Below are 27,752 nucleotides of genomic sequence, written 5' to 3'. Positions count from 1 at the left end.
TCCCACTGAGGCATTATGAAAGGCACAGGAAGAAACGTGTGTGTAATGCCTTTGAGGAAACGGTTAACAACCGGGGACTTAAGAGAAGCCTGATCAGGAAGACTTAGAAAGGCAGAGATGGCAGAAAGATAACCTTTGATAGTGCCCAGAGCAGAGCCCTGCTGGGGTAAAGATAGAAGGATCAGAAGAACCTCAGAAAGAGGGGCAGAAAAGGGATCCACAGCCTTTGCTGTACACCATGCCACAAATTTGTTCCATCGGCATGCGTATACCGTTTTAGTGGAGGGACGCTTGGCTGCCAGAATGACATTACAGACTTCATGAGGAAGGTCGAAAGCCGTCAACTGTCGCTGCTCAATCTCCACGCATGGAGGTGGAGGCTGGACAGGTTCGGGTGGAGGACTGTCCACTGCTGCTGCGACAGAAGATCCTCCCGAAAAGGCAGATGGATCGGGGGATCGATGCTCATATTGAGGAGCTAGGGATACCAAACTCGTCGAGCCCAGTCCGGAGCCACAAGAATGACTTGAACCCGGTCGCGCCTGATCATCATCAGCACTCTGGGCAGAAGTGGTTTGGGCAGAAGTGATATAGGCGGAAAGGCGTACAACAGACCGCAGCTTCACTAGAGACGAAAAACATCTCCGAGCGAGTGCCGCCTGGGAAATACCCACGCTAGAACTGATTAAACTGAACATTCTCTTCTATGGCGAATAGATATAACCAGGTTTCTCCCCACTGCAGAAAGAGACCTTGCACCACGTCTGAGTTCAGACGCCATTCGTGATCCCTCATGCAACGGCCGATGAGTTCATCCCCCCTGGCGTTCAGAGAACCTACTAGGTGTTGAACCACCAAGGTAATGCCTTGATGTTCCAGCCATGTCCAGAGGCACTGAGCCTCCTGACATAGGGTCCACAACCCCATATGCCCTGTTTGTTGCAATACCACATGACAATGGTGTTGTCCATGAACACCTGCACTACACTTCCGTGCACAGAGGGAAGGATTGCCTTCAGTGCAAGTCTGATCGCGGGCAGCTCTAAAAGGGACTCCGCCAGAGACCAGAGGTCTCTGATCTCTGCCTCTCCCAAGTGGCCTCCCCATCCTAGAAGGGAAGCATCCGTCACCACTGTGTGCTCCAGTGGGGGACGGGAGAGGGATCTGCCATTGACCCATTCACGATTTGTGAGCCACCACTGCAACTGTCATGCAGTGTCCTCCGAGATCTGGACATGATCAGACAGGTTGCCCTGATGCTGCACCCACTGGAACTTCAGGTCCAACTGCAGAGTCCGCATATGCCACATAGCATGTTGCACTAGCAGGATGCAGAAGGCAATCAGGCCCTGGAGCCTGAGGGTCATCCTGACTGAAAGCCGGGATAAAGGCCGAAAGATCGGAATCATAGCCTGAATATCCCAGACTTGCTGCTTGAGAGGATAAACCCGAAACCCCGCTGAACCCAGAACCGCTCCAATAAAGGGGAGCTTCTCAGAAGGACTCAGGTGCAACTTCAGCACGTTGATGGAGAACCCCAGCAAATGCAGGAGGTCGGCCGTAGTCTGAAGGTGGGTGACGACTGCCTGGGGCGAGCCCGCCTTCAACAGACAGTCGTCGAGGTAGGGGAAGACTGACTCCTTACCTGCGCAGGTGAACTGCGACCACTGCCATCACTTTTGTGAATAACCGAGGGACACTGGTAAGGCCGAAGGGGAGCACGGTGAACTGAAAATGCTCCTGGCCAACCATGAACGTCATACAACGCCGGTGGGCCGGCAGGACAGGGATGTGAAAATATGTATCCTGCAAGTCCAACGCTACCATCCAGTCTCCAGGGTCGAGGGCAGCCAGAGCCAGCATTTTGAACTTCTTCCGGAGGAAGCGATTGACGTCGCGATGGTCCAAGATGGGGTCCTTCTTGGGGACTAGAAAGTAGAGGGAACAACCACCACTCCCTACTTCCCGCCCAGGGACGTAGTCAATGGCCCCCTTGGCCAAGAGGGGCGTGACATCCTGTTGGAGAAAAACCAAATGATCACCCGACATGCGGTGGCACCGAGGTGGCATGGCCGGGGGAGAAGACTGAAAGGGAAGGGAGTAGCCCCTGCGGACGATCTGCAGCACCCATTTGTCCGATGTAATGTCGGGCCAGTGGCGGAGGTGGTGGCGGATCCTGCCACTCACCGGCGTGGGGTGCTCCACGAAGCTCGGATTAGGAAGGTTTGGAGGCAGAAGGAGCGGGGGTAGAGGTGGACTGACCCGCACGCTGATTCCCAGATCCGCCCATGTGGAAGCCGCGATCACAGCCACACTGAGGCTGGTTCCGCACAGGCTTGTTGAAGGAACGAGCCTGGGTGCCTCTCCCCTGGCCACGAAAGGAACGAAAACCAGGATTGGTCGGGTTCTTTACAGAAAGCCCCAAGGACTGTGGCTCGCGAGTTCTTAAAGCGCTCCAGTGCACTGTCGGCCTTATCACCAAACAGGCAGGTGCCATCAAAGGGCATGTCCATGAGCAAGCTCTGGACATTGGGCGAGAACCCAGTCAAACCTAACCAGGTGTGGCGTCGCAACGCCACAGTAGTAAAAATCGCCCTGCCCAACGAGTCTGCAGTATCCAAGCCACACCGAATGGCAAACTTGACGCATCCTTGCCCTCAGCAATCGCCTGAGAAAGGACAGCCTAGACCTCCTAAGGACACTGAGGCAACACCTGAGCAACAGTATCCCATAATGCATGGGAGCAGTGGCCCAATAAGCAGGCGGTGTTCACCGACCGCACCTCCAAGCTGGCCGAAGAGAACAACCGCTTACCAAACTGTTCCAGCCTTTTAGAGTCCTTATCCGGCTGGGCTGTGGGAAAGGCACTCTGCAACGTTGAGGTCTGGATGACCGGGCTCTCAGGCGTGGGATGAGTAGTCAAAAAGGCCGGGTTTCCACGCGGTGAAGTCTAGCGACATTTTAATCTACAGGGCCCCCGTGGCCGGACATGACCAAGTGCCCAAAGAACTTCAGTACGGTCGCCATTGAAGGGAAGCAACGGCTCAGACGAAGTAGACCACGTCTGGAGCACCTCAGTGAGGATGCTAGTTTTGAGGGTCACTGTGGGAAGGTCGAGGTTAAGGGACTCCACAGCCCAACGGAGCACCATTGTGTAGTAAGCCCCTTCCTTCATCGTAGGCAGGGGAGCAGCAAACCCCGGTCAGAAGAGATATCAAGGTCACCTGCATCCTTCAAGTTGTCAACCCAATCCTGTTCTGAGGCACACTGCCGGGCAAGAGAGTCCTCGGACCCTTCACAGTCCTTCTCTGTAGGAGAGTCGGGTCTGCTTTCCTATGGTCACCCCACTTTTTGCTTCACTGGTTTTCGACTTAATGTGGCTGTGGGCCTGCTAATCAGACCCCCAGCCCAGCTGCTCTCTCTCTAAATTCACTACAATGTACTTTAGGTTCATTACCAATTGGGTACTGGGTCACCTTATGAGACCCTGTACAGTGTACTATAGGTACCCAGGGCATAGGTGCACCCAAGGCCTACTAGGGGCTGCAGCATGTATTATGCCACCCCTGGCAGGCCACTCACATTGACACAACTGGCTGATCACTCAGCTGGGGCAAGGTCGTGTAATCACCCCTTGCTTAGATATAGTATTCTTATATCTAACCTTATGTCTAGACACATATTTACCTATAAGTCACTCCTATGGCAGGCCTTAACAATCCTGGAGTGAGAGTGCTTGGTTTTATGTGAGATGGTGCTCTAGCATGAGCTGAGCCTGTCTGCAGCTTTCAGAACCATGTCCTTATAGCTGTTCTAGGATATTGCCATACCATATACTCATAAGTGCATTATGAACCTCGAGGTTAAATGCTAACTCTGGTTTGGCTTTATCAAAACATGTCGAGTAAGGTGTCATACGTTTTGGAATACTACCCCCTCGCCAATTCTAGCGACGGGGGTAGCATTCCACCCTTCTAGAGGGAGAAGACATGTTGTTCCTACTATTCCCGGTTAAAGTTAACCAGAGCCTCATCATCACAAAATGGATGCTGCTGCCACAGGCACAAGTCTGACCTCCTGCTGGTGGGAGTACTTCCAGCGAGGAAGGCTTGGACAATAGGTTTCCTGCCTTGGGAGGTGCTAGCACCACCCCAGACAGGCTTTTGTGTATAGGGGCAGGGAGGGCTGAAAGAAATGAGACACTGCCTGGGGCACACAAGGTGTCCCATGCATAGTCCAGTTCAAACCAGCCCCAGCGCGAAACTGGACAAAGGGAAAGGGGTGTAACCACCCCCTTCCCTGGTCCCACCCATAGGAAGGACCTAGCAGGTAATCCAGCCCCTAGATTTGGTATATAGGTAGGAGCTGAGTCCCAAGACTTTAGATTTATCCTGACTTAAACTCTGGACCTTCGACGATCGACTTTGAAAAAAGACGACTGAAGAATCTCCCTTGTGGTCAAGGAGTGACCACCCTGCACAAGCAGGCACAATCCAGCGATCAACAGCTTGCTTTGTCGACGCTCCCGCCAGAGCCCGAGCACAGACCCTGACAAGAACCGGACTTCCAGACAATCAACATCCCGATCCATAGTCCAAGCAGAGCTGAGACCCGTGGAGGCGACGAGAGACGTGGGACCGTGCCAGCTTGAAAAATCTGCGACATGCTAAGTGTGCAGCACCCGAGGCACCCTCGAAGCTGTGCATTGGGGATTGAGAAGCCCCAGCCCCGAGCATCATCTGCACCGAAGATCAGCCCTGCACCCTCCACGAGTTCTGCGTGGGGCCCTTCTGCGTTTTCCTGCTCGACGAGTCTGTCCGGTCACTTGCCTGTTGGCTAGTGACCATCTTGACGACGAATCTTTGAATTTCCACTGCTGGTCTGGTTGCTCCAGACTGGCCCTTGCTTCCCTCAAACGAAGCAGCCATCAGACCTTGCTGGTCTGATTAAGAAGCCAACTTCGTTTCCTGCGTGGGTTGCCTTTGCCAAGGCTTGTTGACTCCAATCCTGAAGCCGACACCGCCGACAGCGAGAGCCTTCGTGGGACAATCCGTGCCTGAATCCTGGTAGTCATCGACACCTCCTGGTCCACGTGGCTGCAGAGACAAGCTTCACGACAGCAACTGATTGCTTCGCGACATCGCCTGGTTCCTTCCTGGTCACTGACTAGTGACCCAGACTGTCCCCGCTGCTTTCAGGTCCTCTTCATCTTCGATCCACCTGGACACTCCTCTCCTGGTCGCCTGCAGCATCTTTCTTCAAGGCTCCATAGGATTCGACGACGAAACCCGACACACTTTGACACCTATGCAACCGCTTCCTGTGGGTGAGGTAACGCAAGTACTTCTGTGCTCCTGTGGGTATTGACTATCCAACTGCCTAGGTTTCAAGTAACTTTCACCGACTCCAGTCAGAAGTGCCCTAAAAGAACTAGTTAACATCTTTTACATTCCTATTCATTCTCTATGGTAACTCGCGTATGTGTTTAGACACTGCACACGCATTCCGTGGGGCTCCTGCTTCCTAACTCTGGGTAGCTCAGCGTAGCCCCAGCGATTCCCTAGGCCTATTCACTTTTCGTGTGGTGGTCCTTATACCACTATTTTAGTATATGGTTTAGCGTGCCCCTAGGGCCCTACTGTATTTTGTGCAACTTATTGTATTTTAATTAAATATCTTGTATTGTGCTTGTGCCTCTGACCTCAAAAAGTTCAGAGGGATTGTCTAGTAATAAATAACATTTTATATATATCTCCTGTGTGGTGTCCTTTCATTTGGTATTAAAGGGGTTACATATGGTAAAACAGCTGGCTTCACATGCCCACTTGAGTTTCGCCTAAGACTGCTTTGTCCATGCTACCCCTAGGATAGCTGGTCTATAAGGTTGACTTTACAACCATCACCATAAGGGTTGTTTGGACTGGTGCAAGGTGCTCACTAGAATAGTGATCATCATATACCAGGCCAACTTCTCACATTCTCCGTATACGGCATAGGAGGGGCCGGTCGCGGCAGCAAAGCCGGAGAACGGATAACTGGTGGCAGGATTGGCGCCGGGCCGGACCGGCGCCATCTCACAGTCTGGGTCCCAAGTAGGAACAAAGGGTCCTGGAACCGGGGCAAGGGTTGAATGAACTGCACCCATTGTGGGGCCGAGGGCGGCGCTGTGGCCGGACCCAGCAGCCCTGGACCTCTTGGCGTCGTGGCCCGGGACAAGGGCGTAGGATCCTGTGGCGCCGAAGCCGGATCCGCCAATGGGGCAACAGGATCTGGACACGGGACTGCTGGGCCCGAAGGCGCGCCAGCAGGAGACCGAGGCCTAAAAAGTCATCCATGGCACAAGAAACTCTTGCATCAGTCGCCGAAGGACCCCAGTAAGGCGGGTAGGTCGCGGGACTCCCCCGCTCCAGAGGAGCCATGGGGGCAGAACCCCTGTCCCCCTCGCCCGCATCCGAGGAGCGGCAGGGGGGGGTTGGGGGGGGGGGGGGGGGGGGGGGGGGGCGGTGGACGTCTAAGAGCGAACACGCTTCTACAACTTCTTTTTATGGCGTCGCTTAACAGAATCAGAGGGTGAAGACTTGGAGGGCGAAGACTTGGAGCCTGAAGAGCGGCGAATCCAGTCCCGCGAGCGGTCACAGGAACAGCCCCGAGACCCGGAGCGGCGATGTGAAGAATGCCGGAGCTCCAGTTACTTCTGGCGCCGTTCTCTCAAGGCCTTCGGGGTCATAGCTTGACATTCCCGGCAGGCCCAGGAGTCGTGATCAGTCTCCAAGCAATAGAGGCAAACATCGTGGGGTTCCCCCACCGACATATTATGGCAGCAAAGCCTGCAGGACTTAAATCCAGGCATCCCTATGTGCACCAGGAGAAACAAAGGGTGAAACTAAAATTCTCAAAAAAGCAGTCAAAAAGTGACTGAGGTATGTGCTCTATCCGGATCTGCGCTTCCTGGAGTGTTGCGTGTTTATCTAGGTTCCTGATCGATACTGTGACCTTATGCCCCTATTCGGCTATAAATCCATTTATTCCCTATATTGGCATAACCGTTCAAGTGCGATTTTCTGAAAAGTCATCTCTGGCCTCACACGAACAGAGCCACATTCCAGCATAGTTCTCTCTGCCACTTCCTTTGCGACCAATTAGTGCAATGACAGCGCAGTAGTCACTATCTGATATTCCTAGATAACACTCAGAGTTCTTCAACAAGATAAAAACTCTGCAAATCTGGAAATCCCCGCTTGCTGTGTTTTGATTAGTAATGGAACTCTAATGAGCAACTGATAACTATCACTTACTAGTGACATCTTTAATTGACGTCTTCTGTCCAGCAAACTTGCGTCAAACCCGGCACCTGTCAGGTATAAATATTACCAACGTTGCCTTAAGCAATGGAGAGCTACTGTTCCTGATGCCAGCTGCCTGCAAGACCCCGTGTTGGTAAATCTAGCACTCTGTCGCTGCAGCCTGCTGTCCCTGTGGTGGTGAAGCTGCTGATACCATTATCGCTGCTAAAGCGCGAACGATGGTACAGTACGCTTAGGAGCTGAACAGCCGTCCCTCTGCGAAGACATCCAGCAGATTCCAGCTGCCCGCGGACGCTGTCCCCCCTCCTTCCTCGACGCGCTGAAGAGACCCGCTGCCTTTCTCGTGCAGAGAAATCCAGCTCCGGCGTTTCCGGTCTGCCCTCGCGGGTGACTGGGATATCGAGAGTGACCCCTGAAGGAGATACCAATCCTCCATCATTCTATTCAGAGGTATGGTGTTGACTAAACCCTTAGACGAGAATTCTTGAAACAAACCTTGGCAAAACCAACTTAACTTAAAGCTACTTACTTACTCCCCTTCCACGTGTTAGGCTTAGGTCAGGCACACTGGGGTAGGCTTAGTTAGAAGCACCAGTTGAGTATGTTAGCCTAATGTATATATGACTGTATATATGTTTTATTACTTTTAAACCATTGTATGGCTAAGAAACCATATCAATGCTTTTACAGTTCTATTTCGCAATCCTTATCTTACTGTACGTACTTTTTATAATAACAAGTCTTGCAATTGTGGCAATACATTTCTCTTGTACGAGAAGAAAGACTGTTCAATAAATGTTAACCCTTTATTGACAAACGCCCGTCTCTCTATTCTCTACATCTCGTGAAAGTAAACTGCACTAGACTGACTGAGTGAAATACATGTCTATTGTTTCACACGACCCTAGAGATTGACTCTTGATCTGAGGAGCAAAGTTGTCATGTTGCACGGTTGTTGGAAAGCTGAATCCCTTCTTGTCTGTGCCAAGGAAGCTGATCACTTCCTATGCAGAGAAGAAAGTTTCCAGTGACCTCTGAGCTAGTTGGTAACACAACCCAATTAAGTTTAGCATAGTCAGTGGAGGCCTGGAATATCCGCAGTTCCACGTCGATACTACTGTTTGTTATTCCAATGCGCAGGGCCTAGTGGGAAACTAGGAACTACACTACAGGAGTAGTAAAAGAAAGAACTGACATCAGCGCGAATGGGTGGCGCCTAAGTAGTCTCTGTGACTTCATCTCAGCGCTTACGACGCCAGCGACAGAAGCTGAGCCGCAAGGCGCCACCTACTGACGCGCAGGGGTACAACTAAGCAAAACTTTACGGATCGAGTCTGACGCCTGCCGATATTCTAAGCTAAGAAATCTATCACTAACGTGTCTCCTTCAGATCATCATTCCCAGAGGTAATCCATGACGGGGTTATGTACCTATGGGATGCGCTAGGAGTGAGGAAGATGGGGATCTGGTCGATTCAAACTCGTAATACCATTTGAGAAGGTTCAACTGCTCTTTAATATTGATGGCAAATAATTTTTTTAATACCTTAAGGTTCAAAGATACATTGCAACAAAAAAAGGGGGAGGGCTCTTTCTAAAGAACCTATTATGGATGCAATAAGAGGTCCAGAGGTCTGTATAATACCCAGGTTTAAGGAAGACTGAGGTAACTGATGGTTGATGACCTAGATAAATATCACAAGAAATGGCAGCAAAAGCTAAGTTTTGAAGGGATCAAGTTTATGGACTCACTTAAGCTGGGCCATTCTGTACTGAGGTCAGATGGCCTGCAGGCACAAAATTTTAAGACTATTGTTTTACTATATGCCAGCTAGGATCGCTCAATGGGGTGGCACAGAAGAGATCCTCTGTCCCCAAGGCCGCAGTGCTGATGCCAATATCATTCATATGCTTTTCACATGCCCGGTTTTAGAGCCGCTGAAGATAGCTATTGAAGGATTTTTAACACAATCTCCGAGGATTCAAATAAGACTCCTGACTGATTTAAAGTTTCTGGGGGTGGCAAAGGAAGGAGTACCACAGGCACACAGTAAGTTTGTCTTCTTGGCCATGGCAGTATCAAGAATTTGTATTTCATCAGCCTGGTGGGACCCTGGCTCCCCCTCATTACAACAGTGGCTTTTACTGCTTTTAGCTATCTATAATCTTGAGAAGGGTATATATGAGAGGAAAGGATGGAGGACTAGAAAATTAGGGAATCTTACCTGGGCTCCCATCAATAGTTGGAAAGCCGATATTTGAGGGAGGCCAGCCACAATTTCAACAATCTAGGGCCTCAGGGGTACTAAATGCAGCTTAATATTGGGTATTTTATGTTATGTAATGAATTCTTTCATAAAATGTTTTTATTCCCTTTCTTATCCTATTTATGATTGCCAGTGTTTCCTCGTGTATTTATTCATGATGTATTGATAGAAATGCACTTTATTGATGGTGGCAAAAATAAAAAAAGTAAATGGGGAATGAAAACCTAAAAGCATGGAATCCTGTGAATGATCTTAAAATGTAGTGCAAAATTCTTCACTGATTAACATTATAAAAATAATGAATGGAGATACCATGAGTGCCAATTCAATGAAATAGAATCACCTCAAAAATTACTTTTTGCGATTTAAAACTATCAGTTGGAGACAAAATATTCTAAACTCATTCAGCACAGGACAAAGAAACCAAAGAGTAAAATCAAAAAGTGAGACCACAACCTGAAATACTTATTGAATTCAACTATAAACCTTAAACAGACATTTTCACTACACCACAGTTACTTAGAAACATACCTCAAAGATCTGTGCCAGTTGAACTTCTTTATTCGAGAATATAGAATGGATACAGTGGATGGCTTGTTTGGCTTGATGTGGTGTTCCTCGCTTTGCTTTCTGATGCAAAATCGGAATAAGGGTCCTATAAACAATTATAACTTCATTGAAAAATCAATTGGATGAAGTATCTTTAAGTTCCTTGAGAGGCAATAAGTTACACAATATACAAATCTTACACAATCATGTCAAAAAGAACAAGTTACTTACCTTCGGTAACGCTTTTTCTGGTAGATACAATGTCTGCCTGTGGATTCCTCACCTTGTGAATAGAGTCCCACAGCAGTCCCCACACCCGGAGGAGGGTGTCCACTCTTCTAGACCAAGAAATCCTGAAGGACAGAGCGCGCAAAATGACCGTCCCTCCTCACTTCGGAATCCAAGCAGTAATGCTTCGCGAAAGTGTGGAGGGAACACCAAGTTGCCGCTCTACAAATATCCTATACAGGCACACCTCTAGCCAATGCAGAGGTCGAAGACTTGGCTCTAGTAGAATGAGCCCTTATACCCTCTGGTGGTTCCTTACCGGCCAAAGAGTAGCAGATCTTAATGCAGAGGACGATCCATCTCGACAAAGTCCTCTTATGGACCGCTCTTCCTTTCTTGCAGCCAGCAAAGCCAATAAAGAGCTGGTCATCCAAGCGACAGTCTTTAGTCCTGTCCAAGTAAAAAGACACCGCCCTCTTGGGGTCAAAACGGTATAATCTCTCCTCCTCCTTGGAAGGGTGTGGGGGAGGATAAAAAGTAGGAAGGGTAATGGATTGACCAAGGTGGAAAGGAGTCACCACCTTTGGCAGAAAAGCAGCCCTGGTCCTAAGAACCATTCGATCAGCATGAATAGACAGGAATGGGGGCTTGGAACTAAGAGCTTGAAGCTCACTTACCCTCCTTGCCGAGGTTATTGCAACGAGGAAAACTGTTTTGAAAGTCAGGAGCCTCATAGGACATTTGTGAAGAGGCTCAAAAGGAACACCCATTAAAAATGTCAAAACTAGATTCAAATCCCACTGAGGCACAATAAAAGGGATAGGAGGGAACTTATTAGTGAGGCCCTTCAAAAACCTCAAAACTATAGGAGATTTAAACAGAGAAGGCTGGTCAGGCAAACAGATAAACGCCGACAGCGCTGACAGATAACCCTTCACCGTGGCAACAGCAAGCCCCTGCTGTGCCAGAGAAAGGGCAAACTGGAGAACATCGGATAAATGGGCCCTCAAAGGGTCTACGGACTTCTCCCTCTACCAAACAACAAACTTAGACCGCTTATAAGAATAGATGGACTTAGTGGAGTCACGCCTGGCTGACAAAATGACATCCACCACATCGTGAGGGAGAGAAAAAGAAATCAGGTTGCCCCGTTCAATCTCCAGGCATGAAAGTGTAATGTCTGGAGGTGGGGGTGTAGAACCTGCCCCTCCATCTGAAAGAGGAGATCTGCCCTGTGAGGGAGACGGAGCGGCGAGTGAGAGGAGAGGTGGAGAAGGTCTGAGTATCACACCCTTCTTGGCCAATCCGGGGCAATCAATATGACTCGGGCCCGGTCTTGGCGAATTTTTCTCAGAACCCGAGGAATCAAAGGTATGGGAGGAACCGTGTAAAGGAGTTGCGAGCTCCAACTCAACTGAAACGCGTCCCCCAAAGCTCCTTGCATCGGATACTGGAGACTGCAGAATGACAGGCAGTGAGCATTCTCGTGAGTGGCGAACAGGTCCATCCGAGGAGTCCCCCACATCCGAAAGATGTCGTGAACTACCTCTGGATGGAGCCTCCACTCGTGATCGGCAGAGAACTGCCGACTGAGACTGTCTGCACGAATGTTCTGAACCCCGGCCAGATGATTTGCCATCAGACAAATCTGATGGTCCTGAACCCAGGACCAGAGACGCAGAGCCTCTCTGCAGAGACACTGCGACCCTACTCCTCCCTGCTTGTTGATGTACCACATCGCAGTCGTGTTGTCCGTCAGGACCTGAACAGACTGACCGCGAAGGGAAGGGAGGAAGGCCTTGACGTATCACCCGCAACTCTAGAAGGTTGATATGAAGCAACCTTTCCTCTGGAGACCAAAGACCTTTGACCTCCAGGTCCCCCAGATGAGCACCCCACCCTAGAATGGACGCATCCGATATTACTGTGGCAACCGATGGAGGAATCTGAAAAGGCTTCCCTTGAGACAGATTGCCTTCCACGCTCCACCAAGACAGATCCGCTGCAGTTTCTCCGGAGATCTTCACCGACTCCCTGAGATCCCCATTGTGCTGATACCACTGCCTGCGGAGGCACCACTGGAGCGCCCTCATATGCCAGTGTGCATGGTTGACCAACAAGATGCATGAAGCCATCAGACCGAGCAGGCGAAGGACCTTCAGGACTGGAACGACCGCTCCATTGTAAAACAAAGGAATCATCTCCTGTATGTCGCAAATCCTTTGAGGGGGAGGGAATGCACGACACACAGTAGTGTCCAGTACCGCACCTATGAACAGGTTGCGCTGTGAGGGCACCAGGTGAGACTTGGGTACATTTATCAAAAAACCCAACCCGTGCAACAACTGAGTTGTCACTTGCAGATGATGGAGCACCTTCTACGGCGACTCCGCTTTGATCAGCCAGTCGTCTAGATACGGAAACACATGTATCTCCGTTCTCCTGAGATTAGCTGCCACCACTGCCATCACCTTGGTGAAGACTCGAGGCGCAATAGTAAGACCAAACGGAAGGACCACAAACTGGTAGTGTTATGACCCAACCGTAAAACGGAGATACTTTCTGTGCGACTTCAAGATGGGAATATGAAAATACGCATCCTGCAAGTCGATCGACACAATCCAGTCTTCTTCCAGCAGTGCTTGAAGAACCTGTGCAAGAGTGAGCATCTTGAACTTTTCCTGTTTCAGGTAAAGGTTCAAGATCCTGAGATCCAGGATTGTCCGAAGCCTGCCATCTTTCTTGGGGATCAGGATATACCGGGAGTAGCACCCCTGACCCCTTTCCTGCTCTGGAACCACCTCTACCGCACCTTTTCGGAACAGAGCCAGGACTTCTTCCTGCAGGAGAAGCAGGTGGTCCTCCGAACAATAACCCTGGCAAGGAGGGTAATTGGGAGGGAATTCCTGGAAAGGAAGTGCATACCCATTCTCTACAAGATTGAGAACCCAAAGATCCGATGTTATTAATTCCCAATCTTGTAGAAAATGAGTAAGCCGACCCCCCACTGGGCCCACATGATCCGGAATGGCAGATCTAGGGCTGCTTTGCTGCGTTGGCCGGGGGTTGGGAAGGAGAGGAGGAGGAGGAGGAAGTTTGACGACCTCTAGGGCGGGATCTTTGCCTGCCCCTGTATGACTTGTACAGCGTATTCTGCTGCTGTTGAGGCTGCTGCTGGGATGGTCTGTAATAACGAAAGGAGGATCTTCCAAACCCCCTGAAGCGTCTACCAGTAGTACCTCTGGACTTAAGACCCAAAGATTTTGCAGTGGCCCTACTGTCCTTAAAACGTTCCAAGGCAGCATCAGCCTTCTTGCCAAACAATCCTGAGCCATCAAAAGGCAAGTCCATCAAAACAGACTTGACGTCTGCAGAGAACTCTGATGATTTAAGCCAGGCAGCCCTCCTAGTGGCCACGGAGGAGCCCATGACCCTTGCCACCGAATCAGCAGTGTCCAGACCACTCTGAATCACCTGTCTCGCAGCTGCTCGAGTGTCTGATATCACTTCCTGAAAATCCTTCCTGTCATCCTCAGGAATTTTCGGAACCAGCTGCTTGACAGAATCCGTCAAGGCATGGATATACCTTCCCATCAGACACGTTGCGTTGGTTGACTTTAACGCCATACTGGCTGATGAGAAAACCTTCTTGGCACTCTGATCTTGCTTTCTGGATTCTTTATCCCCAGGAACCTGTGGAAAAGCACCAGCAGATTTCTTTGAGCAGGCAGCTGACACCACCAAACTCTCAGGCAAGGGATGAGTTGATAAAAACGCAGGGTCCTCAGGTGCAACTCTGTATCTCCTCGCCACTGTTCTTGAAACTGCAGGAGCAGATAAAGGCTTCTTCCAAACCTCATAGATGGGCTCAGATAAGGCCTCGTTGAAGGGTAACATAGGTTCAATAACTGACGAGGGTGAATGAAGAACCTCAGTTAAAATATTAGGTTTATAATCGGCAGTGGGCAGAGTAATATTCAATAAACTCGCTGCTTTTTTAATAACTGTGTGATAAGGCACCACATCCTTCGATGGTACATTTGACACTGAAGCCAATTCCCACTCAGGCGACAGTTCAAGCCCACTGGCCTCACACAAGTCTTCAAAAGGATCCTCAGAATCCTGTAACTCCCCTTCTTCAGTATCTGAATATTGACATCTTTCCTCTTCCAGAAGTCTCTGGGCCTTTCTCCGAGATCTTTCCTTCACAGCAGAAGTCAACAGATTCGGAATGGACTCCGACGGGGTCGGTGCCGGCGTTGAACCCGAAGTCGGATGAGGTTTTTCAATACGAGGTCGGGCAGAATCCTGCCTCGGAGTCGTAGGCATCGGCGTCGATGAGACTGGCGTCGACGGAGTCGGCGTCGTGCGCTTCGGCGTCGACGACACCGGTGGTGTTGGAAAATGCCAATGCGCTGGAATAGCTGGCATAAAAGGCATGAAGGGAGCAGGGGCGTAAGCCTGGGGAATACCCAAGTTGAATGCCATAGGACCTGTGGGACCAACAGGTGCACCAGACAGGAAGATTGCCCTAAAATAGACACCAAACATGGCGTTCAGGAACTGAGAAGGATCCTGACCTGGAGCTGGAAATTCAGGATATGGATCTCTGGGTCGTTCCTGAGGAGGTGGAGTCGAAACGACGTCGACCTCTTCACCGAGTCCAGGAACCGGGGTCGACGAACCCGCAGGCATCGGAACCTCGACTTCACCAGCCCCCTGCTCCTAACCTTCATCCTCCTGACCAGAAGGATTGGATGGAACCGGAGAATGGACCTGCTACTGAGATTCGGGTGAATCCGGATGTGAAGCCTCACCAACAGAGTTATGTTCCGACTCCGAAACCTCCACTTCCTCACTCAGAAGTTTGACCTGGGACTTCGGTCTTGAACTAGAGTCCTTTCCGGAGTGATGACGTGACTCATGGCTCCTCTTCTTATGTTTCTTCCTCGAAGACTTCGAAGTGTGAGCCGAAGACGACTCCGAGCGTGACCTCGAACGAGACCTCGACCGACGAGTTCGAGACTTCGAAGACTTTTTAACTTTCTTATTTTTAAGTTTTGCCACAAGGAGTTTCGTCTCTCTTTCTCTTAGCGCCTTCGGAGTAATCTTCTTGCAGCAAGGACAGTCCTCGACGTCATGGTCGGAACTTAAACACCAAACACAGCATTCATGAGGATCGGTGATAGACATAGTCTTGCCACATTCGCCACAAGCCTTAAATCCAGTTTTCTTCGACGACATTTCGAAGAATATAAAGATAGACACAATAATAGGATAGTAGTAACAAAGTTACTGTAAAGCTACAGTACGATCCCTGAAAACCGTTAGCGTCGACGACGCGGAAAAAAGGGAACTGGTGTCATCACGCCGGCGTGGGCCTGTTATAGGCGTCGGTGACTTCAGCGGAGTCGCGAGCGGTGCCATGCCTCTGTGACGTCCGGATCCACGTCGGCGCGAAGCTACAAAAATAATTTCCGAATGTTGCTGACGCAAGGGGATATTCACAAGGTGAGGAATCCACACGGCAGATGTATCTATCAGAATTGCCTGTCACTAAGTAGGCACCATTTTTCACTTCCTCACACACTACAGTTGAATACCACGTCTTCATACTACATCCCACCTAAAAAGATGGTTTCCTAGAGTAACTATCTTTCTGGCGGGTCCCCTGCCTTCTTGCACATTCCGCACTTGCTGAATATCCCCTGGATATGGATCCAAAATGTTACACATAGCTACTTGGCGCTAGTAGAGGGTGCTGGCTACATCTCAACAGCAGAAGCAACATCACAGTGACGTAACTGGAGTCATAAAGTGTCCACCCTGCTGCAACTTCATCAGTTCTTATTTTTTTCATGCCTTTCAATGAACATCCAGAGCTCCCCTCTTTTCTGATGTTTCTTCAGAGGTTTTTCCTCACAGCAAATGCAATGGTGGGAATATGTCCCCTCCAACATCGTCACATTTTAAATCTCGTTGCACTTGCAATACTCAAAAGTCTGTAACGGATTCTCAGTCTGTAACTGAGTTGCACAAGGACTGCCTCAACAAATTGGACGCAAAACATTTTAGAGAAAAACTTTGGCAAGTTGGTTTGCTGTTACTTAAGTTCCTTTGGCTGACCAACTTCGGCAGGGAGACAGTCAAGGGGGCGAGCAAGGTCCAACAAAACAGTTACATCTCTCCCCCGACACACACACGTGTGAAATGTAGCCTCCAATCCAGTTCCATCATGAGTGACTCCTTGCTATTAACTTTTCTGGAACGGCCCTGCTGCCAGGGATACAGGAAACAGAAGATGCTCAATAATTCTGTGCAATCAATGAGGGTCTTCCTGGTGCTACTCCCCGGTCAATGAACCTGGTGAGGGCATTCTGGCTGCAGGGGTTGACATCCCACTATGTCGACTCCTGGTCAACAGAGGTTCAGTCACCACTGGGTTACCAGTAGCCTGGCACACCGGATTCAGTGTTTTTCTTCTTTTGACAGTAGCTATCCTTGTGGGCAACCAATCTACACTTCGATGACACACCCTGCACCAGCAGACTATGGTGCAACTTTGGTACGTCAGGTCTTGGTCTATTGGGGTACACAGCCACGAGGAGCAGCGATCTGGTGATTCGTCCATCCATGCATCAATCACCTTGTTTCTGTCCTAAGTGCAACAGGAATGTTCAGACGCAGGATACTGGGTCACTGGAATCAAGCTATATATGGCTGATAAGCCCATAATAAGCGTGGCAAAGATCATGGGTTGCTTGTTTCCAGTTTATTGAGGACCTGGCCTGGCAGCACGGGCTGGACTGTTCCAATTCGAGCAGAGTCAAAGCTGCTTTGCATATGGCTGGATTCAAACTGAGGTGGCATGGTGGGCGAAAAACTTTTGTAAGGATCATGTCTTTCAGTGCAGAGACCATTTTTTCATTTCAGTTTGAGGACATGTTGCACAAGTTACTACTTGTGTAATGATATATCTGTAAGAGACACTAGATAGTGATAGATTCCTTACCTTAGAATATCCACAGACTGGATCCGGAAAGTTGTGCTTAGTAGTACCCCAGCGCGTCAGTAGGTGGCATCCTGAGGCTATGCGTCTGTCGCTGGCGTCGTAGGCACTGAGATGACGTCACAGGGACTACTTAGGCACCACCAATGCGTGCGCTCTCAGTTCTGTACACGACTCTCCGCACAAGGAACACAGAGCTATGCAAGACACTGGCCATTGGTACATAAAAGGGGATGACCTTAACTCTAGTAATCAGTTCGAAGAACGGGAAGGATGGGTGGGGGGGTACGGAATCTATCACTTGTGCTTCTGAAAGAGACATGCTAGTTATAGATTCCTTACCTTAGAATAGATACCCCAGCAAAACCAACCCCGGTGGAAGGTCTGCAAACAAAATCACACCAGGAAGTCACGGAGAACAGAACGGCGAAAGAAGCAGTCTCTCCGGACTAGACGGTCACGGCAGTAGTGCTTGGTAAACATGTACAGCGAGGCCCAGGTAGCTGCCTGACAAATGTCCTGCATGGGAACACCGCGTCCCAAGGCAGTAGTGGCTGCAGTTGCCCTGGTTGAATGGGCACGCAGTCCCACAGGAGGCTCCTTCTTGGCCAAGGAGTAACATGCTTTGATGCACGGAACAACCCACCGGGAAATGGTCCGTTTTTTGGTGCCAACATAGCCAAAAAAGAGCTGATCATCCATCCGGTACTGTTGTGTATGCTGCAGATAGAATGCGAGCTCACCTTTTGGGTCCAGACGGTTGAGCCTCTCCTCTTCTCTGGAAGGATGCGGAGGCGGAAAGAAGGTGGGCAAAGTGGTAGTCTGCCCGATGTAGAAGGGCGTGACAACCTTTGGCAAGAAAGTAGGACGGGTCCTTAGAACCACAGTGTCCAGATGAACTGAAAAGAAAGGAGGTTTGGAAGAAAGAGCCTGAAACTCACTCACTCTTCTGGCAGAGGTGATAGCTACCATGAAAGCCGTCTTTAAGGTGAGAAGACATGAGGGACAGTTATGAAGGGGCTTAAAGGGAGCGCTCATCAGGTAAATCAAGACAAGATTTAAATCCCACTGAGGGAACGTGTGTGTAATGCATTTGAGGAAACAGTTAACAACCGGGGACTTAAAAGAGAAGGCTAATCAAGAAGCCTCAGAAAGGCGGATATGGCAGAAAGATAACCTGTGATAGTGCCCAGAGCAGAGCCCTGCTTTGCCAAGGACAGAAGAAATAGAAGAACCTCAGAAAGAGGGGCAGAAAGGGAATCCACAGCCTTCGCTGTGCACCATGCCACAAATTTGTTCCATCTGCAGGCGTATACCGTTTTAGTGGAGGGACGCCTGGCTGCCAGAATGACATTACAGACTTCAGGAGGAAGGTCGAAAGCCGTCAACTGTCGCCGCTCAATCTTCACGCATGGACGTGGAGGCTGGACAATTCGGGTGAAGGACCGTCCCCTGCCACTGCGACAGAAGATCCTCCCGAACAGGCAGACGGATCGGGGGATCAATGCTCATACTGAGTAACTCGGGAGACCATACTCTTCTAACCCAGTCAGGAGCCACAAGAATGACTTAGGACCCGTCGCGCCTGATCTTCTTCAGCACTCTGGGCAGAAGTGGTATACACAGAAAAGCGTACAACAGACCGCAGCTCCGCTGGGGACAAAAAGCGTAGCCGAGAGATTGAAGCTTTGGAAATTGAAACGCGCAGAACTGATGACATTGCACTTTCTATTCGGTGGTGAATAGATCTAACCAGGGCTCTACCCACTGCAGAAAGACTATGAGAAAGTGCCATCTTTCTTGCATGGTCTGCCCCCACTTTTTGCGGAATGGCTGATGTACTTTGAGTGTGCCCTGGGCTAAAACTGTGATGAAGCTAAACCCCAATTGGCATCTCTGGCCAAATGTCAGCCCCAGGTAAATGGCACCCTAGGTACCCTGGGCATTTTGACCATAGAAGACCCCTAAGGGCTGCAGCACTTATTGTGCCACCCTTAGGGGCCCTGCACCCTGAAACACACACACATTGCCTTTGCAGGCTGAGTGTCCCAGTACAGAACTAAACAAACAGTCAACATGACACACATCCCTGTGTGCCATGCCCACAAATCCACTGCCCTGGCATACATCAGTCACCCCTCTAGCTGGGTGCCCTATGCCAGTGGTGTGGGCCCTGTGCCCCTACAGTACCCAGGGCCATTCCTGGGCACTGTAAGTGCAGTGATGCCATTCAGAGTATATGGTGCTGGGTGGTTGTCATTACGAACTCCACAGTTACACTGAAGACTGACAAGTTTGATACCAAACTTCTCAGCACATTAAACCCACGCTGATTTTATATAAAATACACCACAGAGGGTTGATTGATTGATTGATTTATTTGTTGATTAATTAAAACCATTACAACAAAGAACAGAAATAAATACAAACACAACACATTACCTAATTAAATATTCCAGGATACAATGCATAAGGTTGACCACAATCAATTAACTTTTCCAGTTCGGGGTAATTTAAAATTATTATTTCATTTTTAAAACAGTCTATAGGGCTTGCCATTTTTCAGGGATAAAGTGCACGTATGTCTTCGATAAAAACATTAAAAAAATAGGAAGTTATATAAAAAGTAGTACTCTAAGAACAAACAATTAGTACAATAAAAAGAGCCATAGAAGTAATTCATCATCACCTTAAAAACAGCAACATCCTCATTTCACATCCATAACAAATTTAACATATACTTTGGGTGTCAACCTTACAGAATTTCAATTCCACTGTAAGCATAAATTTTACAAATTGATGTATTAAATGGACGTTGACACCGCTTAAGCAAAATATTAATGCCGATCTACAAGTCCTGAGTCCCATTTCTTTAAAAATAGGTTTTTAAATTGTTTTCCATTTCTTCATCATTTTTGGGCATAGTGTTACCATATGCAGCAAGGTTTCATCATATTGCCCACATAGCCGACAAATATTTGATGCCAATTCGGACTTCCATTTGGGGGTTCCATCTTTGGTTGGATAGATACCAAACCTTAACATAAATTTGTTCTTAATTAAGGGTTTTTGATGAAAAAGTAAATAGGGTTGGACCATCATTTTATCGAAGCAATTGGCAATGGTCCAAAAGTGTTTTCTTTTCCCCAACTCCTATTTATCCAACACTTCTGACAGCAAGGCAACGGTTGAATTGATCAATTTTTTAATAAACCATTTTACTCCTTGTTTCGTCTTCCAATTTGGGACATTCTAGTTTTAGGAGACACTCGGCTAAATAATCCTGCCAGCTTCTAGAATATTCGCTGGTCGAAATCTCGTTCCAACACATATTGGCCAACGTGCCCTCCTCGGCTCAAGATAATGTCAATAGTGTTTTAACAAATACAGCTTTACGCACCAAGAGCTGATGTCGTAAGCCAAATTCCAATCTTAAATTGGCACGTGAAATCTGCCTAGGTATCCTAAAGTCTGATTTATATGTCCTTGCAACTATGGCCTCCAATACTTTCACGTCTCTACCTTTAAAAATAATGGACCCAGAGTCCAGGGAGGGGATAAGTTTTGCTTTCATGACTTTAAGTAGATGGTCATAATTGGGACATACTAATTTATCTCTTAATTTACGAAATGCGAAAGCAAGTGAGGCACCTTTAGCCTCTAACTTATTGAAATGCTGTCTAAATGATAGTCTATCATCAAATGTAATTCCCAAATATTTATAAGTTTTTACACAGTCAACAGACAAACCATTGATATTCAATTCCTTTACTCCAAGTTTGCCTTTCCCTAATAACATTATTTTTGTTTTTTTAATATTAATTGTTAAACCATTTTGGGTTACATATATATCAAAAGAATGTATTAATCTTTTTAATCCTATCATAGTTTGGCTAAGTAAAATAGTATCATCGGCATACTGTAAGTATTTCATTTCTTTACCCATTACAGAAGGGGAATGGTAATTTACATCTTTAAAATGGATTGGGAGATCAGACATTAATAAATTAAAAAGGCAGGGGGCAAGCACACATCCTTGTTTTAAGCCAAGATTTGTTTCGAGGTGGCGGGTAGTGTGTCTACCATCGCCAATTTTAACCTGCAACCAGGTATTGGATATAATAACTAAATAATTTTTATAAGAATTCCTGATATACCCCAATTCATTAGCTTTTTCCAAAGAATATTTCTGGGTACAGAATCAAACGCGGCTTTTAAATCAATAAAACAAATGTACAATTTTTGTTTCCTACATATGGCTCTTTCTCCTAGTTAAAGACAATAAAATCAAATTGGTAAGTCTCGATTCTCCCTCCCCAAATCCTGTTTGATAGATTGGGATCAATTCTTCTCTTTCCGCCCATGACTCCAACTCCTCTAACAAACAACTTGCGAATATTTTAGCATCTACGTCTGTGAGGGGCCCACTTTTGTAGATCGGCTGTATTATACTACCCCTCCATGAGTCCGGGATACAGCCTGTCTTAAGTATTTCATTGAAGAGGGCCGTTAATAACTCTGGCCAATACTCAATTTTAGCTTTAAAAATAGCGTTCGGCATTCCATTAGGGCCAGGTGCTCCATTTGATCTAATTTTAAATAAAACTTTTTAAACTTTGTCTACCGACCATAACTTAATATTCGTAGAGCCTGGTGTATCCCTTGTGCCAAGAGGGTCGCACCCTTCACCTGACTAATTTATATTTGGGGTCAGGACGTTCAAGGTCCTCTATCAGTTGGCTTCGGAAAGTTAATTTATTAATAACAAAAATTATCCAGCTGAATTCATCTATATTGGCTCTGGCATTTCTAAAATTTCCATTTTCTAAGTTATTAATTATACTCCAAAACAATCTTAGATCCTTAGATTTACATGTGTGATGGAGTTTGGCCTAAGTCTCTTCATAGTTTAGCCCTCCATATTTCATTCTTATAACCCCTCTTTAGATTTCTGATTTTAAGCGACGTTAAAAAGTAGGAAGATCCCTTTGCTTTTTTGTACACTGATCTTATTGTTTTGTTGAGAGACCATTTCAAATACAATAAGTGGTGGGAAAACCAACCTGGGTTCCTAGGATTCAAACTTACACCCCCAGACGGTTCCCTATTGGGAAATGTATTCAATAGGGAGCCACATAAGGTGGGCCAAAGGGCAATCATTGGGTTTCCATGAGAGTATTTGACCTGCGCATCAAGGATTAGAAGAGAGAGAAAGTTAGTGATATCTTTCTCTGTTTTCTCATTCCATATTAACCTTTTTGAATTAAAAGCGACCAGGGCCGTTCCCAATATTCTAGTCTCTGGTAAATACTAGAAGGGTAAATTGATCGCGATAACTTGCGGATATGGTTGCTCTCAATCCTTGGCACAACCTCATATCTTTGAACTTGTTTTGAGAGTTTATCTGACAATATCGTATAGTCAATTATAGAAAGACAGTCAGCTTTATTAAATGTTGGAAAGTGCTCTCTATCATATAACATTGTTAGATTATATTTAATAAATTCACAATTAGACCATTGGGATAAAAGATCTGAATGGGTTTCCCGCTTCTTATACGATAAAAGATGAGTGTTCAAATCTCCCGAAATGATCATCTGAGCATCCCTATGATCGTAATGTAGCACTTTCACCATTTCCCATAACTGAATAAGTTGAAGTGATCGCACCTTTTTTTCCGAACTTAAATAAACATTTAAAATGATCAACGATTGACTGGCTATTAATTTAACACATTGAATCCATTTGACTTGGAGGTCTATTTCATGGTGTTCAACATTAAGAGAGTCCCCCACTTGGTCGACCATATGCAGTGTCCCTGCATGCTGCATTCAAATAAACGTAATAGCCGATCAGCGGAGTGCTGACCAAATTCCACGTTTCTTGAAAAAGTAACAAATCAAACAATTTTAAAAACCCTACAACATTTACATCTTCTACAAGTGTGTTAAAACCATTTGTATTCCAAGAGCAGATTCTTACTGCTGTTGGTGTATTGTATGAAGTACACCAACATCAATCAGTCTTTGCTGAATTTTTTCTAGATAGAATAGTCGGGAGCCAACTCCCATCATCAGCTGCCGCATATACCCCTTTTAATTCCTCACACACTCGTGACCCTGGCTGACAGCTTTTGATTTTAATGGCACCTAGCCAATTTAGGGCTGAAGATGGACCTGAAGTGCCTTTCAATACTCTAAATTGATTAACATTGGTTTGTTTTGGGGTCTCCTTCACTATGGGTATTAGTGGGGTCGGATATTGCAGGCCGTGGAGTCTCCATAATTTAATCCCCCAACTTTCGAAGTTGTTAGAATTTGCTAATGTTTTCTTTACAATGTCATCCTTTAACCACGTTGTGTGGTTATAAATAAATACCGTCACTAGTTAACTCCCCCGCCTAAAACCCAGGAGTAAGCTACCAGCGCCAGGATACCTGCCAGGTGACAGCCGCGCTCTATAAATGTTTTAAATAAATAATTTAAATAAAATAAATTATCTCCCTATTACCACCATCTATCTTAAACTCTACAGATTCCAGGTCCTCGGTTGCAACATCCTTAAGATCAGGAGTTGCTTTTAGTAATTTCAGAATGTTCCCTCTATTCAAAATATCATGTGAACCGCGGGTCGAGTATTGGGGGCAGAAAAGCACTTTTCGATTTTCAACCTGCAGTTTGGGGGGTTCAATATTACTCCTAGGCCCTCGACAGGATCGATCCGTAGTACTCCTAGGCCCTAAATCAGATCGATCCATATTCCCAGCAGTCACCAACAAGGGATTATCCGGGCGATTTAAACAATCAGGTTGCTCTGGCTTAGATTGAGCTAGAATACTGGGACCCTCAACCTGCTCATTCTTGTTAGAATGGAAAGATAAAGGATTTATTCATTTTCCATGGGGCAGCTTCTGGTCTTGTACACAGGGCTGTGCTCCCTGACTAATTAGGTCCTTATGCATAAGGGAGGGGTTTAAAATTGTATCAATGGCCATACATTGCTCTCATTTTGAGACTGCTCCATCATCTCTAGACCAAACGGGCCCTATTTCTTTTGGATAGGTGTATATATTATTATTAGACCCAATTAATTCTTGAACTGGGATAATCTCATTCTGGAAAAAGTTTTCAGTAAACTGATAAGAGTGTGAATCTTGCATTGGTTTATCTTGCCCTACCTGGTCATCTTAGATTGGCAGTATCTGGATTTTAGTCCCCACATTAATAATAGGCTCTTCCTTTGGCCCTTCAATTCCAGCTTTACTGCATGGCTTAACCTTTTTATTTGCAGACGAAGGTCTAAAAATTGGGAAGAGAGCCATGGGACCAGAATTCAAGTTTAATGGGCCGCTATTGTTTGCTACCCCGGTGACTATTTTTCTATCCCGGGCTGCCTTGTTATGTGCTTTTCTCAATCTTTTTCTCGCCCTTTTTGTTAAAACTTCAGGTACTCCTGTTACTTCAGTGACCATAGTTACTATTGTACTATTCTTATATGACTATCGATTTATCTTTAATTTAGGGGAGTGTGATGCCTCTAAAGGTACATCAATATTACCAGCTACTGGGCGGGGGCTATGCTTTTATTACTAGCCTTCCGCAGGGGGGAAGTTTCAGGACCAGAGGATTTTTTTCTATAGTTCCAGTATTTCTAAAATCTTCACTCCGCCCATCTTCCCTACCGGATAATAGTTTTACTTCGTGAACCATAGAACCAACAATTGATGGCAGATCAGAAATGTTATCAATCAATTGAGCACACGTGCAGGATATTAACTGGTTTTCTTTATCAGCTTGAACTTTAGAAAACAAATTAGTTAGATGAAGAAGCTTCTCGTCAATTCCTACAACATGTGTCGCTAAGGTATTTAGAATATCTACCTGAATGTCTAACTTATGAGTGGAAATTAAGAGCTTTTGTTATAGAATCCATTGTATTAGGCAAACAATCCCATACTCCATGCTCAGAATTACTAACGTTCTTTTCCAAGGTGTCTGGTTTTGCCTGAAAATTTCCATGAAACTTTGTAAGAAAAGATAAATCTGCGGAGTTAAAAGAAGTACAATGCTCATTAATATCCAATTTAACATTATTGCTCCTACTGGTCACACCTGGAATCAATACAGACTTATTGATACAAAAGCCATTTTCCAAAATTATACTGGATTTATCCAGATTAATAGGACAAGCCTCCCCAATCAAGGAAAGATGATCAATCGGGCTTAATACTAAATCATCACCGCCACCTTTAGTAAGGGGCCTAAACACATTATAATCAGCCTCTACGGCCGCATCACTGACATTATGATTCGAACCCGAAGAGATTTCAATTACGGAGCATACAACAGTTCCACTCTCTATAGATCTTTTGTTCGACTCTTCTGTTCCTAAATTTTGTTGATTCTCCACCACAATTAGATCAGTAGGCTGATCGGTTGGCTGATCCACCGTATTATGACGGGCAACCTTCCGGTGTATACTGGTAAATTTTCCGACGGGTTAAGCACTGGGTCTTGTGTGTCATTAACCGGCTTTGGAAGCTTTTCCTTAGGGCTACTCATTTTCAACGCCTTAATTTGACCCGAAATAGTTTTAGGGTGTTTCAATGGAGATGAATGGCCAACGAATAGGTTCGAAACCAGAGAGACCGGCTCATCTCGGGGCCTTGGTAGAGACGAGGCAAATTTAGGCTCATGGTCTTCCCCCAAGTTGAGCATTATTTAAACCCGGTGACGATACAGGAGGAGTAAATGAAGATGATCTACAATCAACGCCAGAGTTACCATTATCCTTCTTAATTTGAGTTCTATTTTGCTTTTGAGTATGGTACTTAAAAAAGTAACTTGATTGACGGTTGAGCGTCGACGTTAGAAATCTTCTGAATCTTCCCAGGAACTACAGGGGATAAAGTTGTTACACTCAGCTCAGCTGATTCAGACAAGCAGTCCCTTGATGTAATAGCCCCCTCATTTTTTCCATCTAATTTTGACTTTGTCCCTGCTTTGGTTGAAGCATCAAGTCTCTGGCGCTGTTTTAACTTCGGAGTACCGCGTTGGAGACCTGATCTCATCGTTAACCGGCACCTTAATGTAACTTCAGTAACATTTGATAACGTAATAATGGAGTTATGATTAAGGATTTAGGGGTTAAGGAATCCTCTCGCCTCCCAAACAGGACCAGTTATTCCTTTGTTGCTCTTTGATGGTGTTTTTGCCCCCTCTTATATCACAAGGGTCGCCTTTCACCACCACCTTTCTCCACCACCTTTGTGCCCGCCTCAAGCTACACCAAGAAAAATGGGCCTCACGAACAGAGATACAGCTCCTCACCACTGCAGCTCACCTCCCAGGCCTCCCAGCCTGTCTGCCCCAAGTCCTGCGCCGAACGAGGCCGAGCTCCGAAGACACAGCAAGGCGTCAAGACCCCCAGCCGCAGAGATAGAATAGCGGGGGAGGAGCAATGACGGAATGCGGAAACGCGGTGGCAGCAGTCAAGCACAGGATCAGCTGCAGCAGCCGTCAGGGAAAAGCCGGAAAAGACCGCAGCAGCGAAAGCGGTAGTGGCCGCAGCGAAAGCAGTTATGGCAGCTGTGGCGGGGGTCATCAATCAACTGCACGGCAACGCAGGATCACACTGGCTTGCAGCACGGCCCAGCTACGATACGTGGCTCCACCCCTTGAGGCTTGGATCAGCAGAGCGCGTCAGGCAGCCCTTCACCGTCCACAGCACCTGCGGTGAAAACAAGGCATCCTCCTCAAGCGTCCACCTCAATCAGCAAACCTCTGACAGTGAGCCTCGAGTCTCCCGTCAGCTTCGATCACGTACTAACAGAATCTTACCGCACTGACTCACTCAGGCACAAAGCTCAGCCCCAGGGTGCGAGGTTGCACAGGGTCCAAAGGTGCACTTATCGCTGTTTTCTCGTTCCGCCGCACTGTCTCGCTCGCGACTCACTCGCTTGCAGCACGGCTTCGCTGCAGCTTGCATCTCGCATCTCTCACTCTGCGTCTCACACCTGAACCCGGAACCGGAACCTCCTCTCACACGTACACTCTTCCTGTGAGAACCACAGAGGGCATCTTAGAGATGCCCCCTGAAACCTAACCTACAATCCACGTCTTGTCTGAGAGGCTGCCTAGGCTGCCACACAGCAGACATGTTGCTGGACACCTGGGTGGAGAGCCCCCCCACTCTCCTGGGCCTGCAACAATGCACATCCTGGGTGAGACGCTAGGTCTCCTCCCCCAGGATGGGCAGGGGGAAGCTTCAAAGGTATGCCGCCTTTGTGAGCTTCTCCAGGCCACTTGCTGTACTCAGAAACTGGCCCCCACCAGTTATGACCCCCACTCTGGGGGAAACCCTACGTCAGGATAGGGGATGTGCCAGTCTGTGTTAA

The 27,752-nt window shown here is 47.3% G+C and overlaps 1 protein-coding gene across 2 annotated transcripts in view; it reads right to left on the bottom strand.

Annotated features, from left to right (window-relative positions):
- PDS5A (PDS5 cohesin associated factor A) overlaps positions 1 to 27,752 on the bottom strand; it is a 1,517,933-nt gene that overhangs the window by 802,047 nt on the left and 688,134 nt on the right. For both annotated transcript variants that reach the window (XM_086963962.1, XM_086963961.1), the window contains exon 20: positions 10,102 to 10,225. In XM_086963962.1, coding sequence (XP_086820088.1) covers positions 10,102 to 10,225 — 124 coding nt within the window. The remainder of the gene's footprint in view (positions 1 to 10,101; positions 10,226 to 27,752) is intronic.

Source organism: Lissotriton vulgaris, chromosome 3_2 (assembly GCF_964263255.1).
Source record: "Lissotriton vulgaris chromosome 3_2, aLisVul1.2, whole genome shotgun sequence".
NCBI classification, from domain to species: domain Eukaryota; kingdom Metazoa; phylum Chordata; class Amphibia; order Caudata; family Salamandridae; genus Lissotriton; species Lissotriton vulgaris.
Note: the sequence above shows the minus strand (reverse complement) of the source record. Positions and strands in the feature narration are given on the sequence as shown.